Here is a 15,792-nt window from a genome sequence, read left to right as displayed (position 1 = left end):
GCAGAGCTCGCTTCCCTCTGTCAGCAGCAAGATGGAAAGTAACAGGCATAAACTGATAGTGATCTCATTGAGGTTTGTTATAATGAACCCGGCCCACGAGCAAGTTGCTTTGCAGAGCGAGACCCCTCCACAGGGCAATTACCTGGCACAATAAGAGCAGCGATTGAATAAAGGTAGCCGTGTGCATACCAGTGTTAGTTGTAAAAAGGCTGCCCGGCCCTGCTGCTTTGAACACAGTTTTCAATCGGAAGCAGAGGAATGAACACAGATGAGCTCTGCTCATGTATGCCGCACAGAGAAGAGAATAGTACCTGGGGTCAGTTCTTTTCTGATGTAATGAAAAGAGACAGCAGGGACTCCTTCTTTTATTACTTTGATCCATTTTTATTTGATAGAGGGGGGGTGCCTCTTTGATGGCACATAAGGGCTGCTATGTTTGTTCCCACCTGAATGTTCCCTTGTATGAGGCTCAGGTGTCATTTGTAAACCCTGACAAGAAACCCTGCATTGGATATTTTAAGATTTCTTTAACTGACTTTGTTCTATAAATAGAAGAACGTAAAATGAATGGTCATTCATTTTAAGGTTCACAAGGCCCCAGTTTCTCATCGACCAGGGAGATGACTTTATACTTCTTGTTCTGTCAGTTCATATTCATTTTTTTAATTGTATAAGAAGGGAAAAAGCAGGACATCTCAATATTTGAGAGGCTTTAAAAATACATGTTCGGCCATTTCTTCATGAAAATGAATAACAATCGATTATTTATCAAAATAGTTGTCAATTGTTTTTCTGTTAATTGATGTGATTTGTGATCAACAGGCTTCATATTTAGTGTACAGAAATGAAAGTATTATCAATTGAACTAGCTTTATTAGCATGACCATAATGACATACATATTGCCAAAGCTTTGTACAACCTGACATCTAAACATAAATATACATTTGAAGTGTACTGTTAAGTTCATACACATTTTGAACAAATGCAAGAACAATATGGTTTCTTTACAAGGAGAACAATATAGTTTTTGGAAATGAGCTAGAAATGTAATTATTAAATACAATTTTAAATCATTTAAAATGACAGAAGAATAGAAAAAGTTGATGTGAGTATTATATTATACAGTATTATCAATCTTTCCCTATCATTGTCAAGGACAAGTCTGTTTTTATATCACTGTAAATTGAATAAATGGGGTTTGGGAATCTTGATCAGACAGAACAAACAATTCTAAGGCTTTAACCTTCAGTCAAAGAGGAATTGACAATATAAAGTCAAAGTAACAAAGTCACCTTGTTAAGTGTAAGTCTACAAGAGCTGATGGGTCAGTCTGTGGTGACCTCCACTGTCACGATGGTTTGACAGAGACATTGAACCTGCTCTGACTGTCTGTTGAACGCCTCTGCTGTCAGGTTAACTAAGGCGGGCTGACCTCTTTGTGTGGGCGCCATCTCAGCTTCACGCACTGCTGACTTCTCTGTGCCATGCTCGTCGGACATGCTTAATGTTCCTGACACACAACGTGGTTAAGAATACTGACGGAGAGCTCACTGAAGCATGGAAATGCAAATATAAACTCAATTTGACATCAGTAACTGCTTTGTGATAGACCAGAACATGTTTATTTGTTTTACATTTTGAGAACCAAAAAATAATCGTGATTTTGACCATGCACACATTCTCCAACAAAGCAGTGTTTTTTTTTCCTCTTAAATTGCAGGAAAGCCTCTCACCAATGCATGTTTCTCTTTGTTTTGACGAAGTTAGAATTTAAATAGTGATTTGTCATAATATGGCTGTTTTCATAAATCCCATTGCAGTTTATGCTATACCTGTTTTATTTTATTGAGGCAGCCAGGGGAGGCATCTCAGTCAGTGAAAAACACACACACACACACACACACACACACACACACACACACACACACACACACACACACACACACTTACACACTTACACACTTACACACTTACACACTTACACACTTACTTGCTGACAGGCAATGAAATCTCTGTCAGTTGGCTTCGGTGCTCCCGTTTGCCCTTCATTCCCTCGCCAATTTATCCCCCTGACATCTTGATCCACAAACACAACTGTGGACGAAGCTTTCCAATTTCCCATCTGAGGTTTTATTTCAGCTTTTAAACACACGCTTGGCTGAACTGTGAAAGATGGTTATCAGCCTCCCTCTGCATATGCCAGCATGCACACATCCATGCTATGAGACTTCATCCAGATATGATGGATTGTTTTCTACAATATTAAATATGTTGGGCTGCCATGTGGTTGCTAGTTGCTACTTGTATAAAATAGATGGAAATGGGAAGATATACTCCTGTTGATGCTGCTGTTAACTTGATTGGTCAAACACAGTATCTCTAGTTTTAGATACAAGTATTTTGGTCAGGATTCTTTGTTCATATTCATTCAAGAGATGTTTTATCATTAAAAAAAGAAATCAGTGATTTTACAATCATATATGCCGGCTCTCCTCCTGTCTTGTTTAAAACTTTTTATAGTGTTTTTTAACTGTACTCATTCTTGACTTTTTCCTAAACAAATTGTCATCTACAGATAAATACGTTTCTTGGACATATATAGGACTAAATCCAAGTAGGTTACAACACATAAGGAACTAATCTTATTTCCCCATACTGTATCTTACTTTTTTCTCCTGACAGTGCAGACTTGTCTCCTCTTTGCTCTGTGACAGCCACTGTGGTAGGAATGCTAATAGTTAGCTTGGCATTCCAAAACGTACAGAAATGGCTGGAAATAGAATGATCTACCCCTTTTCTCCTGACTTTTAATGGAGCACTTTTAAAGAGGCCCTTATTAACTGCAGGATCTACTCTGATTTGAAGTCTTCTTCAACTCCTCAAAAGGTTGACTGGACTGCAGTGTGACTGCAATGTAATGCGGCACAGCAGCTGCTGAAATAGATGCTTTCAAAGAGAGTTGTTTGCACCAGTGTTCCCCCTCTTCCCATCCTCTGAATGTTTTTCCAGTCTGTGCTCAGTCTCATGGCCCATGTCTGACCTCCGAGTTGCCATTAACTAAATAAGATTTCTGCTCCCAAATCATGCTAAGCTCCCTTTGAGATCTCACGGGAACTCTCGGTTAATAATTGATCCGATCACAGACTCTCTGATCTTGTCCCTGCCATTTCCCTTTCTTGTTGTTACTCTTTTGAAGTCTCACTGTTTGTTTGAGTGTTTGAGCAAAGAGAGCTGATGTTATCTGGAGTCATGCTGCTCTTATCCTTAATTTGCTTATGTAGATTTTGGGGCTGTGGAGAGGAGGGAGTAGTGAAAAAGTAAAGTGTTCATGATGGTAAAATGTCTTCATTAGCTATAGACAGTGAGTTTTTTATGGATTACGTACTTAAATCTCACAAAGAATAACACTGTTTAATGGATATCTCCAGCAGTTTATTTCAAGGAATTGCATGTCACTGAGTCAGAGCCGTCTTGAAGATAAACATCTAATAGTCGCCACACTCAAGTCACTGTCTCGTGCTCGGTCAGCAACACTCAGAAGTCCTCGTTCTGCTGTCCTGTCACTCTGAAACATCTCAGAGCAGCTGTCTCGCCCCTTCACGGTCCACGAGAGGCTGTGAAATCACACGCATAGGGTCTTCTTGAGCTCCCAGGGGAGGCGTGATGGGTGGGTGGGACTGGTGCCAAGTATTTGTGGGTGCTGCTGTTTTCGTCTGTGCATGTGTGGGGCATCCTCCCCTTTAACCCCCTGCAGCCTCAGGCATGTGCTTCACCCCCGCTCGTCCTTAGCTTAGCTTCCCTCAAAACGTCTTATTGCAGATGTTTATCTGAAGGAATTATGAGATCTTATCTTAACAAGAATATTGGAAATAGAGAACCTTTTTTCCCCCTCAATCTTTCTTTGACACATCTCCTTGCATTCCACAATATGCTGATACAACAACGTTCTTTCTGGAAATCTGATTCCACTGAGGCACCTTTGCGTCGCTGTGCCAACAGAACAGTTGAGAAGGAGAGGAGGGAGGCGTCGGCTGCTGATGAGCCCATTACGGTTGTTTCCGTCTGTCAGGCCGACTTTGAGGCGACTTCCACCTGACAGCCGAGCCGGGCTTAATGGGGTCGGCAGAGCAGTGAGATGAAGAGGAGAATCCCTGCAAAGATATTTTACCTCTCAGCATTTTCCTTCTCCGTCTTTAACCTATTTTCTCTCTCTTCCAAGTCAGTCCCAGATACCTTGATCCAAATCCAGGGAAACTATTTTCATAAAACTATTTTGAAATGAACTAATATTAATATTTCATTGCGATGGCTGCTCATCCGGGTGCATTAGCGTATCCGCGTATCCGCTGCATGCTTTCCCGGCAAGTGCGTATTGATTGAGACTTTTTTTGTTTTCAGTTTTTCTTAATCTGTGTGGAAATGGAGGCTCCCTGGAGAACTAGCAGAGCTTTCACCAAGTTTGATATATCAAGAGACATCATATTTCATTGATGGTGTGAAGCTTTCTGTTGAAAGAAATCTACTTTATTTAAAATTAATTACATTTTCTATGAACAGAAATGAAATATCTGTACACTGTTGTTGATTAATATTCTGTCCATTCAGTGGTTTTAACTTCTCAAATGTGAAGATATGCAGCTTAGTGTTTCTGTCATGTAAATGTCTTGCATAGCTGAAATTGAAATGTATATTTAATGACATTCTTTTGAATTTTTTTAACTATTAATCCTAAAAACAATCTACCGATAACCCAATGACAAGAATACTAATTCTTATTTTAACACTTAAATGAGTTGTCTTGAAAACATTGCACCCGTTTACATTCAGTGTGTATCTTTGAGGCCTTAAAAACATGTCAAATACTTTTCCTCAAATCATGCTTACGTCTGTGTTTCTTTTGCTGCCTTTGGTAATGGATAGCTAGCTTTGCACTCATAAAAGAACCCAGTGGTCAAAAACTCCTTGGTGTACCTTTTTAATGATTTACTCTGCCCTACTGTAAATCATTGGGCTTTCAATAGTTCACCGTGCCCCTCAGTCTTAGCATGAGCGATTGTTTTTGTCACAAGAAAATTCCCATCATGTGTCCCCTCCCTCTGTTTATTCCCTGTTATCTGCAACTCTCCCTTTCAACCACTCTCACTTTGAAGAGCCCTTAGTGGGAGTTTAGATAGAGTCCGCTCAGCTTATCTCTTTGAAAGTCCCTCTGTGAAGAGCCAAACATTCCCTTTACTGCGACCTAAATGAACTTGAATGATTTCTCATATGGGCACAGCTTCAGTAGCATGGCTTTGTTTCAGCATGTCTAAGTCATTGAATAAGAGGTGATCAGAGGTGGCAGCTGCGTCTTTGTGTGTATGAATGTGTATGTATGTATGCCAGTGTTGGAGAGACAGGGTGTTTGAGAGATGTAGGTCACAGTTTAACAGTACTGTAAGAGTTGGCACACTGCCTCACTCCACCCTCCCTCTCTATCTTGTCTGTCATTATGTGGTATGGGAGAACACCTTATCTGTGTTTGCTGTCTCTGCTGGGACCTTTCCCTCTTCATATGCATGCATGCACACACACACACACACAAACACACACACACACTGTGTCAACGCGCATCTCAAATGAAACCATCAACCAAAACTCGTAACATACACACATAGAGAAGGCTCGGTGTGATGGAGGTTGGCACGCTACCTCACACCCCGGCTGTAGGGCTGGCATGGAGGAGGTGAGCACGTCTGCTGACATTTTTATTGATGGGTTGTTTGAGGTGGATGTTGGGGAAAACTCTCCTGGTGTTTTTGAACCCATCTGCTGGCTTTTTATCCAAGGTTTATTCAAATTAATCAAATTATCTACCCCTCATTGTTAGAGATCACTGGCTAATACAGTAGAAATGTTGCACTAAATCCAGTGGTGTTATGTCCATTATTAGTAAACAAAACATTCTCAGAGTTCGATGTGAGCTTTTGAGTTACTTGTTGTGTTCAACCAGCTGTTCAAGACTCAAGTATATTCAACTTTTGATGACATAAAACTGAAAAAAAGCAGACATTCACCCCAATTTTAGAAACTAGAGCAAGCTAATGTGTTGTAATATTGCTTTATAAATAACCTAATAAAATGGCCCTATTTAGCTTTTTGGGTTTTCTCTTAAAAAGATCCATGTCGTAACAGAGCATGGAAAGAAAATGAGAATAAAAGAAGCAGTCTTTTTAGATATACAATCTATGAAAAAGATTTGAGATGGATGTAACTTCAGTCAAGGGTGCTCAAATTGAGGTGAAGGGGTGAAGCTTGAACCCAAGTGTCACATATTGCTTGGGGCTGTAAAGTGAAAGCCAATCATGTGGCAGCAGGTGTCTCTCCTAAAGCCTTCAGATTTATCTCACTCAGTTTATTTACAGCTGAAAGATAGGCCAGTGGGCCGTGACCTGTCTCCTCACAAAAAAATCAATTCCCCAAAGAAACCAGGCGGGCCGGCAGACCTAGGCCATCTAGATCTAGCTCGAGCATCTATACAGAAGTGGTCGATAAAGTGCAGTCACAGCAAAGCCACAACAGGACTTTACTTAAGCAAAAGGTTTAATGGACCGAATCACTCAAGAACCTCTTTATTTCTGGCACTGTATGTGATCCATAATGCATATGGCTGGGTTTGTTGCCTGCAACATACATGCTATCCTGGTGTCTTCTTTCTGATTTTCCTCATCTTAAGACTTGGTTCTTTACAATCTAAGGTTGGGTAGCATAAAAGGCTTAATGTCTTGCCCCTGTTGACCTCAGCCTTTCCACAGCCTCTCTCCAGGCCTTTCTGCTCTTTTTTTTTGCCTGCCTGTCCATCAGCTGAAGCCACCTGCAGCTGAGACAAAGGTGAGACTGATGCACAGATGGACAGGCAGCAGCAGGAGGAGGACGGGGCGGCGGGGTGAGGAGGGTCAAAGATGGAGGAATTACCTTGGCTCATCTTCAACAGGCTCCTTGATTTAACATTACTGAAAGATCCCCTTTTTTCCTGGCTCCAGTCTTGCAATAGGCCGTGATCCCACACACACGAGCACACACACCGCTGCGCAGGTGTAGCCAAGCTTAATCAACCCTAGCAGTGGATCGTTCCCAATGATAGCAAGCCTTGACATCAGGTATGATAACATTGTGTTGCTCAGGGCACATGAGGGCCTGCCTTGACACTCGTTGGAGATGGCTCCTGATCATGAGTAGTTCATTGCGCAAGTGTTCAAACCAGAAAGTCGGGACGCTGTTGAGTTCAAATTGGAGTCTTCCAATCCAACTCCTCCTGTTGTTTCCAGGATTTTCTTTAATTAGCAACAATCATGCATTTAGATGGAGAGATGTTGCGCTGTGTTTTTTGTATCCTTCAACAGGAGGTGGATACAATATCTATCAAGTACGTAGATATGCCACAATAAGCTTGAAAAAGTAATTGTAAAAACTTTGTGTTGTGTTTCTATTTAAAAAAGAAATGTATGCATTTATTTATCCTAACTGTTAATATATGCCGTGTAAGACTGAACAATTGAGCATAATTGTATCTAAATTGTAAAATGGACGACTTCAATAATCAAATAGCAGTAGGTGCTCTATATTACTATATATTATTTCATGCAGAATATTACTATTCTGGATGAAATCTTTCTATTTTCATGTCTACAAAAAATAGTTTTGGACGATCATTTTAATATCCTAATGGAAAATTAGGATAACCCAAAAACGATCACTCTCCATAATCGAAATTTGCAATTTGATCCAAATTGCGATATCAGTCAAAATAATCAGATTTGCTCTGCTGCAGTGTTATCACAGACAAGCTTTTTCTAATTCTCAGTGGTTCCGCGCATTATGCAATGCGGAAAAGAAGGAACACATTAGTTACTAACTCACCTATAACTACTTGTACTTTGACACATTTTTCCCCTTTGATTTTTTGTGTGAAATAGAACTCTTAGTTTGACAGCAACATCAAAATGACTTCCTGTTTCAGTGCAAGTTACACTTGTCATTTTCTCAAGTGAGATGAGGGTAAATAGAGCAGAAATATGTCTGTGATGCACATACAGCACCACGAGGGGAAATTAAAAAATGTGTGTGCGTGAGGACGTATGAGCGTCACATCATGTCTTGTTTAAGAGACATGTCTCCCTGAGCTGATGGCTCATGACTGTGAAGTGTGTGTGCATGTGTGTGTATTAGATTACCCAGAGCCTCACGGGAAAAAGTATTTTCTCCACGTCGGGTCTTATAATTTTACGAGAAAATAATTCACAGCTAGCCAGTATTGTCTAAACATCACATTCCTCCACTGGGCTAAGTGGTCGCCATGGCACACACTTAATGAACGGAAAAAGCTGTAAAATGTTAACAGCAGCGCCATTCTAATCCTCTGTCATTGACTTTCTCTCTCTCTCTCCTTCCAGTGCTGTCCATCCAGGCCGCCGCCATTCAGTTCACCAAGGAGCCTAAGTCCCAGGATGCCTTGCACGGCCGCAGCGCAATGCTCCGCTGCGAGGTCAGCGATCCGGCCGACATCACGTACAGCTGGCTTCACAACGGCCAGCCCCTGGAGCACAGCGAGAGGCGCTTCGTGGAGGGCAGCAACCTCAAGTTCACGGCGGTGGATCGGCAGTTGGACGCGGGAAACTTCGAATGCGTCGCAGGAAACTCGGCCACAGGAGAATACCTCCACTCCACCAACGCCTCCTTCAATATCAAGTGTGAGTGTTTCATTTCGAGCCGTTCTCACCCTCATTCCAATAAAACTTCCCGAGTGAAAATCACCAGCTGACAGGGTTTCATAATGGCAACAAGGGCGAGCATCCAGTTTCTGGATCAAAAACGCCAAACAAAAGGCCCGGTATAAGATGACAGGTAGTATGAGCTGCGGGAATGTTTCCACCTTGTTGCCTCCTTCTTTGTGGCTTCCTCTCTCCAAAGGAAACTGGATATGTGCGCCACCAAGCATGTGTTTCTTGTTGCTTGTATCTTTTTTTTCTCAGTTGTGCAACACCCTCTTTTCCCATATACCATCAAAAGGCTTTTGTCTGAAAATTACTGAGCAGCATCATTTGTTTTCTAGCTATGTCATTATTTACTTTAACATTAACTCTTCCCTCCTTGCTGAAGCTTTTTTAATCCACATCAGGCTTCTCCTTCCCTCACTTTCTTGTCCCATTAAGTTGAGACAGACTAGTATTTTAATTTTGTTGTTTACCCCCGCTACCCAAACCTCAACGACCCTCTTAAGTTTCACAGGAAGCCATGGGAATTCTGCACGGCCCCGTTTGGGATAAATAACAACCTTGTTCACGTATTGTGGTAAGCCCTCAGGTACCATTTGTTGCTGAAAAAGCCTTTGTGCCTCGCAAACATAGAGATAGTTTGTCCCGATGGCAGTAGTAAAAGCAAAGCGGGTTGAAAAATGGCTCCATCTGGAATTTGTTGTCCTCCTGAGCTCCATTCAGCCAGGAGGTTTCTCTTTGCGGGGATGTTACCCGTTCAAAGGCTGATTACAAGAACAGATGAGAGGCCGGACCTCCTGGTAGCAGACTGAGAGACGGGCGGAGGTTTAACCCCTGCTCTGTGACGTGCCTCCACCAGTGGATATTTGTGGGCTGCCATGACATGAGGGTTAAACGTTTTTTGAGCCAGATAAACCCAAAGGAGCTCATCGGTTTTTCAATCCTTGTCTGATATTGAAGGCTCTGCTTTTATGAGTTTCAATTAAACATGATGCAGTGTGTCAATAACGCTCCACAGAAAAAAAACTCCCACACATTAAAAGCAAGTTAGACCAGGAGGACCTGCCTTAAGATTTGCCATCGTGACCCAGAATGAACCTCAGTACCTGCTTCGCCATTAATATTCCCACACATTGGAAGAGAAAGGAATGTTTTTATTGGAAGGAAGGTGGAGTAATAATTTCCAAAAAGCCAAATTTGTTCTTGCTGAACTCGTATATAATTGTAATTTGGAGTATGTTGACACTTGTTTACATAAGTGGTCGCTATTTTTTTTAGATGTGAAATTCTCTAACACAAATAGGCAATAATAGAAAGTGATTTAAATATGAGAGTTATTTATTAAAGGGAAATTCTAAATATTACACAAGAGCGCTTCAATGTGCCCCTTTTAAACTCCTCAACAATTTGTGGTGCCGAATGTGCTGGAACATGACATGTCCTTATTCTCCATCTGCCTCTGAGGGTGTTTATAGGGCATCTTCAAGTAGCCTTTAAAGGAGGCCTTTGAAATTGGCTTTTTGAAGAGGCTTTTAGCAAGTCCACTAAGTATGCTGCCGGCTAACACACCTTCAAGTATGACACTGAGTCCTGCAGTACATAAAGCAGAGATAAACAGCAGATACATAGACAATACTTGGATATTAAGGGATAGAGTTCAGTACATGCTAGAAATGATAACATCAATAGCTTCATATCAGTCTTCAGGGGTAGACTTCTCAGGAATGTCTTCAGATAAACCAAAGGAAAAAAGGTTGTAGCATACTTGAAACCAACGCACAGGTAAAAAATTATCCTTAACCATCTCAGTATGCGGCATGTGTCTTTCGGTCATATTGCGCCGGGTGGCTAGCCTTCTCTGGCTCACTTTAGGTGGATCAGAGCGTGTTATGACAGCTGTTTTCTTATTTCCCCAACATGCATTTAACGGGCGATAAAGCCGTGCACGTCCAAAAGTAAAGACCCCCTCCGGCTTTAACCCTGCATGTGCGCTCACTCATGTGTATGCTAGTTTGCGTGCATACTTGTAAAAATGTGGGTTGCAAGGGGGGGTTGGGTATTCCATATGTACTGTACTTGGACTGTACTTTAGTAGATGGTTTCCCCTCCCCCCCTTCCGTCTTCTGCTGAGAGAGTTAATTTGTCTTGCTCTCAATGGTGGGTGGGCAAATCCTGCCAGTTGAGTTATTCAGAGTAATTATCCCCCCTCTGTTTACACTAATAGAGGTTTTTAGCCCCCCCTTATCCTTTTGTCCCTCCCGGTCATTGGGTCTCCACGGCGAGTCCGCGTCCAGCAGAGGCGTCGGACTCAGTCTTCACTATTGTCCGTGTGTTTGTTGGTCCTGGAGGCAACGCTTCACTTGACTCGGGGTAACGAGATGCAAACTGACATTGTTTTGGTAATCGGTGATTGTAGGAAGAAGGGAAAACATGCAGGGGAAACTCAGGCAGGCGCATATTCCTCTCTTTTTAATCTCTCAAATCACAGAGCCACTTCCACACACACACACACGCCATCTCGATTTAATCACACAGCATGTGTCCTTAACCTACATTTGGTCGGCAGATGCATTTTAGAGCATCCTCACTGATGGCTAGTGCAGCTGCACGCTTCCTGTCATCATTCCTGCACACTTTTGTTAGCTGAGAAAATGCAGCCTAATAACCAAGGCTCCATTTGTCACATTCCCCCCTTCAGAGTGACTTTCCTCCACTGTTGGACTTTTTTCCCTCCTTTCTCTTTCAGCCCTGTCACAGCAACAGCATCTATCTGAGTGGCTTTCCCCTGGCCAGTTGACCCCTGCCAGCCACAGCTGATAAAATCTGACACCTTGTCTCCAACTGCAAGCTGAGTCTGTCACGCTGCCTCCCAGGGCGGCTCCAGGGGCACAAAGTTTACACTATGAAGCCACTCTGCCACATGTTTTGGCTCTTTCCATGCCCATATGGTGCCGTCAGTCAAATCCCAACCCTGAGCTCTCCCCTGGATAACACAATCCACCTTGCCTCTGTGTAAAAACCCTTCTCCATGGCAACAAATCAGCACATTGAGTGAAGCAGACGAACACGCAGCTGTCTTTTGGCACAGCAAGGAATGAACGGTCCGAGCATCTGCCTCCACAATATCCTCCCAATTCATCTGTTATCATCCCTGTGTTGATAGGACTTCCTGCTCTGCCTCCAACATAATAATTATACGCCCCTAATTATGGCGTTAGCTGCCAGGCCTGCTCCAACACTTAGTCATGCATTCTGAGAAGGATTACGGGGAAGTATTTGCCACTAATAGGTTATGAAAGAGCACCTTCTGTTTGTCGAGGCGACAGCTGGAGAAACCTGAGCTGTGAATTGAGATATATGAGCAGAGTAAAGGGTGAGAGTGTGCGACTGTGTAAATCCAGGTCAAAGTGGAAATGAAATATTATCAGGAATTGATTTTTTAACCTACTGGAGAACCAAATAGGCCAGGAGTGGCAGAAACTTGAGACAGTGACAAGGATGTGAGTGTTGATAAGTGCCCATTGTCCCAATGATTGTCAGGTCACAGAGGTCAAGCAGTCTGTCCCGCACTGTGATTTTTTTCCCATTTTTTTTCCGAATTGTTTCTCTTGCTGCTAACACTCAGTTTGTTTAGCTGGTTTCATTTCACACTCATGCTGCTGGAATGTAAAATATTTTTCACAACTGCAAAAAGGTATAAAGGGGTTTTCCCAATGAGTCATACCAGACATATGTTCAAATCTGAAAGTTTAATCACTATTTTTATTTGTTTTTAATTGGCAATTGACAGCAGAAAAACACATGGACTCTCACGCTACATCCAAACGTATACGTTTTAGTTTATTCATACGCCATTACAAAACAAAAGCAAGCATTCCTGAAATTGTCACATAACCAATTTCGTTAAACAGGAAGCAGGTGACCCTAATGCCACTGAATTGGGAGAATGTCGTACATTCTCAAATATCAGCTTGCCTTTTGTGCATGTAGGCAGTAGCAGCATTATAACTTGAGGAGTTTAACTGCGCGACAGCTGCTAGCATAGACGACAAGTCCACCAATGCCTGTAATGCATGTTGAATTAATCACAGATGGTCAAGGCCGATAATTTTCTTCTAGAATAGGGTTATGTGATATTGGTGTGGCGAATAAGGAAAGGGAACATTATTACTAATGACACCCTTTAAAAAGTTGGTGTCTCGTTTCAGGCCTCTCCGTTTTAAGGAAACAAAAATGCAGGAGAACTTTAGACGCTATGTTAAAACGTAGCATAAAACTATGCGTTTTAAATTACACGTCATAAAAGTAGCACTGGGAGACTAACATTTAGCCATGTCTTGTAAGGTTGAGAGTTTGACAGCGGAAACACCCACCTGTTACTCCGGGCAGGTTGAAACAAAGTCTTTCATTTCATTTCCAAATGTCAAGTCGTACTGCACATGATACTTGTTGTTCCTTCTCAACTTCGTCTCACTCTCTCCTCCTCCTCCTCCGTGACTCACTGTTTCCCCGTCTGGTTTTATCGGCCTGGTTATGCTTCCACTGCACTAATAACAGGTCTGTGAGCGTCTGGCCCCAGGTCCCTGTAGCTGAGGTGGCCTTCATCATCCTCTCCTCCTCCTCCTCCTCCTCCTCCTCCTCCTCCTCACTGAAGCTACAGGAGCTGTAGACTAGGGACGACCTTGACTCAACCAATTAGCATCCTCTGCAGAACTCTTAAACATTTACACGCATGCATACACGCTTCGGGGTGCAGCATCAACTGTGTTTTACTTCGCACAAACAGTTGTCTCTAACACACACACAAACACACATTTGATCCAATGTAGCGTGATGTGCACTTGCAGTTGCCGGCGCATCTGTGCTAGAAAGAAGCTAATGAGCGGGCTCTGTTACTTTAGAGAGGGTTTCCCATGGTCCCCCAAGGTGCATTGTAATACCAGGTTCCTGGGTAATTCATCATGACAGCTCTTCCTCTAGCGCCCCCCTCTGACCTCACAGTGGTGCACCCCCCCCCCCCCCCCCCCCCCTCTCTCCACCGCTGTCTCAGGTGGAGGCTCATGCCATGCATATTTCATAGTGGATCCTAACAGCAGAGATGCAGCTGCAGTATTCAGCCACGGGCCATAGCAGTGCAGCTCCATGGAATGTCTTACACACACACACTACACACACACACCACACACACACACACACACACACACACACACACACACACACACACACACACACACACACACACAAATCCCTTGTTGTGCATAAATTGGCCAAACAAATACGCTCTCTCACTGAATGTTATGCCCCCAACAACCACACCAGGGGTATAGACTGCACGTCATGCAACCACAGACCTATATCTCATCACGTAAATAACTATTAGACCCTGTTCTCATTCAGTGTGAACACACTAAGTATTTGTATAGTCAACACACTCAGCAGGGAAAGGGGAATTCCAGCAGGGTACACTGAGGCTTTATTAGAGACAATTTGAAGGTGTCACTCAGCAAAGGAGGCACCGCAAATAACTTAACTATTTATTTAATCATCCTGTAGACTTGAGTGTGGATGTAGCTCAGCTGCAACGGGGTATTTTTCAGCATATTAGCCAGTGTCTCCATGAGGGATAGAGAATATAGGTTATACACTCACAATATAAAGAACAAATTGACTAGCTTGCTATCTTAGGCGAGAAGTGAAAATATAGTCTAATTTTTGAAAAAATGAAGGAGAAAAAAATGAAAAAGTACAGCCATTATTATTTAAGAAAAAACAGACTCCCTTTTGAAATATATTTATATATCCTTAATTTATGCAGGGGGACCTTGCCTTATTTTAAGATGTTTTTCACTACAAACAAGTTATGTCCATCCCATCTGTTATGCCATAAAAATGCTTTTGTGAAGTGTAAAGCTATTCCAGTATGTTTGAGCGCCATGTTAGGATACGTTTGAACCACGTTTGACGATTGGGTTAATATTATGATCTGCCAGGAAAATCCTAACATGACATTTTCATATTGTCCCCTAACACTGCATCAGATCAAATAGTGTTTTTATAGTGACACTACATTTCCATCTACACCAAATAGGTTTATCTAATCTTACTGGAGCCACAGCTATCATTTTTTATTGAAAGAGGGATAAAACGCCTCGTTTCATTATGAGATGTATCTAGTCGTCTCCCTTTGAGACTGAAACATGATCGTATGTTGGCCGTCTCCTAGGAGAAAGCAGGAATGATTTGCTGCTGTGATGATTTCTTGACATCCTGCATGTATCTGATATTTATTTCCCAGTGTACTGTGTCAACATTTAATGGTAAACCCACGCCGTTCCCCTTCATTTCACACCGAGATGCATTCAGGGGACGACTGGATCGATTTCCTCCGGCATCTGTTTCCTTCATTTACACTCATCTGACACTCACCATTGATCAGGTTTCCCGTTACATGTGTGAGTGATGCCTCTCATCACTTTGTTGTGGTGTAATGGAGACATACCTGATCGGCTTTGAAGACATTTTAAAGGACTATTCCTGCATTTTTAAAACAACAACATTCTACTTTGTTTTGTGTTGCTCATTTCCTTTCTGCCTGAGTTTACGGGGTTGCTCTGACAGCAGTAGCCCTTTTTAACAAAGTAAGCCAATGAACTGTCCATTAAATGTCCATCAAAAGCACTGTAAAGGCCCGGCTCTGACTTGTGAGTGCAGGGAAGTGCTGTCTCATGAGTCACAGTGATGTGCCTTCATCTCGCTGAACCCATTATCATGGCAGCGTAAGCCGCAAGGACACATGACAGGACCACCACTTAACTCAATTTCTCCTCCTATCCTTCTCCGCCATTACTCTTACACTCTCCTCTGTTTTTCCCTTTCCTCTGCAGGGTTGGAAAGTGGCGGCGTAACTTTGAAGGAGCCCGCCTCAGAAGGGGACATCGAGAGCTCCGCGCCGGTCACGTTGCGCTGTCACATTGACGGACACCCACGGTGAGTCTCCTCCTGTCACCTCAAGTTCAGAACTCACAGGGTTAAGGATCATCT

At 42.6% G+C, this 15,792-nt stretch overlaps 1 protein-coding gene across 2 annotated transcripts in view; it reads left to right on the top strand.

The window, feature by feature from the left end:
• ptk7b (protein tyrosine kinase 7b) overlaps positions 1-15,792 on the top strand; it is a 77,391-nt gene that overhangs the window by 41,717 nt on the left and 19,882 nt on the right. For both annotated transcript variants that reach the window (XM_079687285.1, XM_079687286.1), the window contains exons 2-3: positions 8,431-8,727; positions 15,636-15,738. In XM_079687285.1, the coding sequence (XP_079543411.1) occupies positions 8,431-8,727; positions 15,636-15,738 (400 nt within the window). The remainder of the gene's footprint in view (positions 1-8,430; positions 8,728-15,635; positions 15,739-15,792) is intronic.

Source organism: Notothenia rossii, assembly GCF_949606895.1.
Source record: "Notothenia rossii genome assembly, chromosome: 6".
In the NCBI taxonomy this organism is placed as follows: domain Eukaryota; kingdom Metazoa; phylum Chordata; class Actinopteri; order Perciformes; family Nototheniidae; genus Notothenia; species Notothenia rossii.
This window is presented reverse-complemented; position numbering and strand designations above follow the sequence as displayed.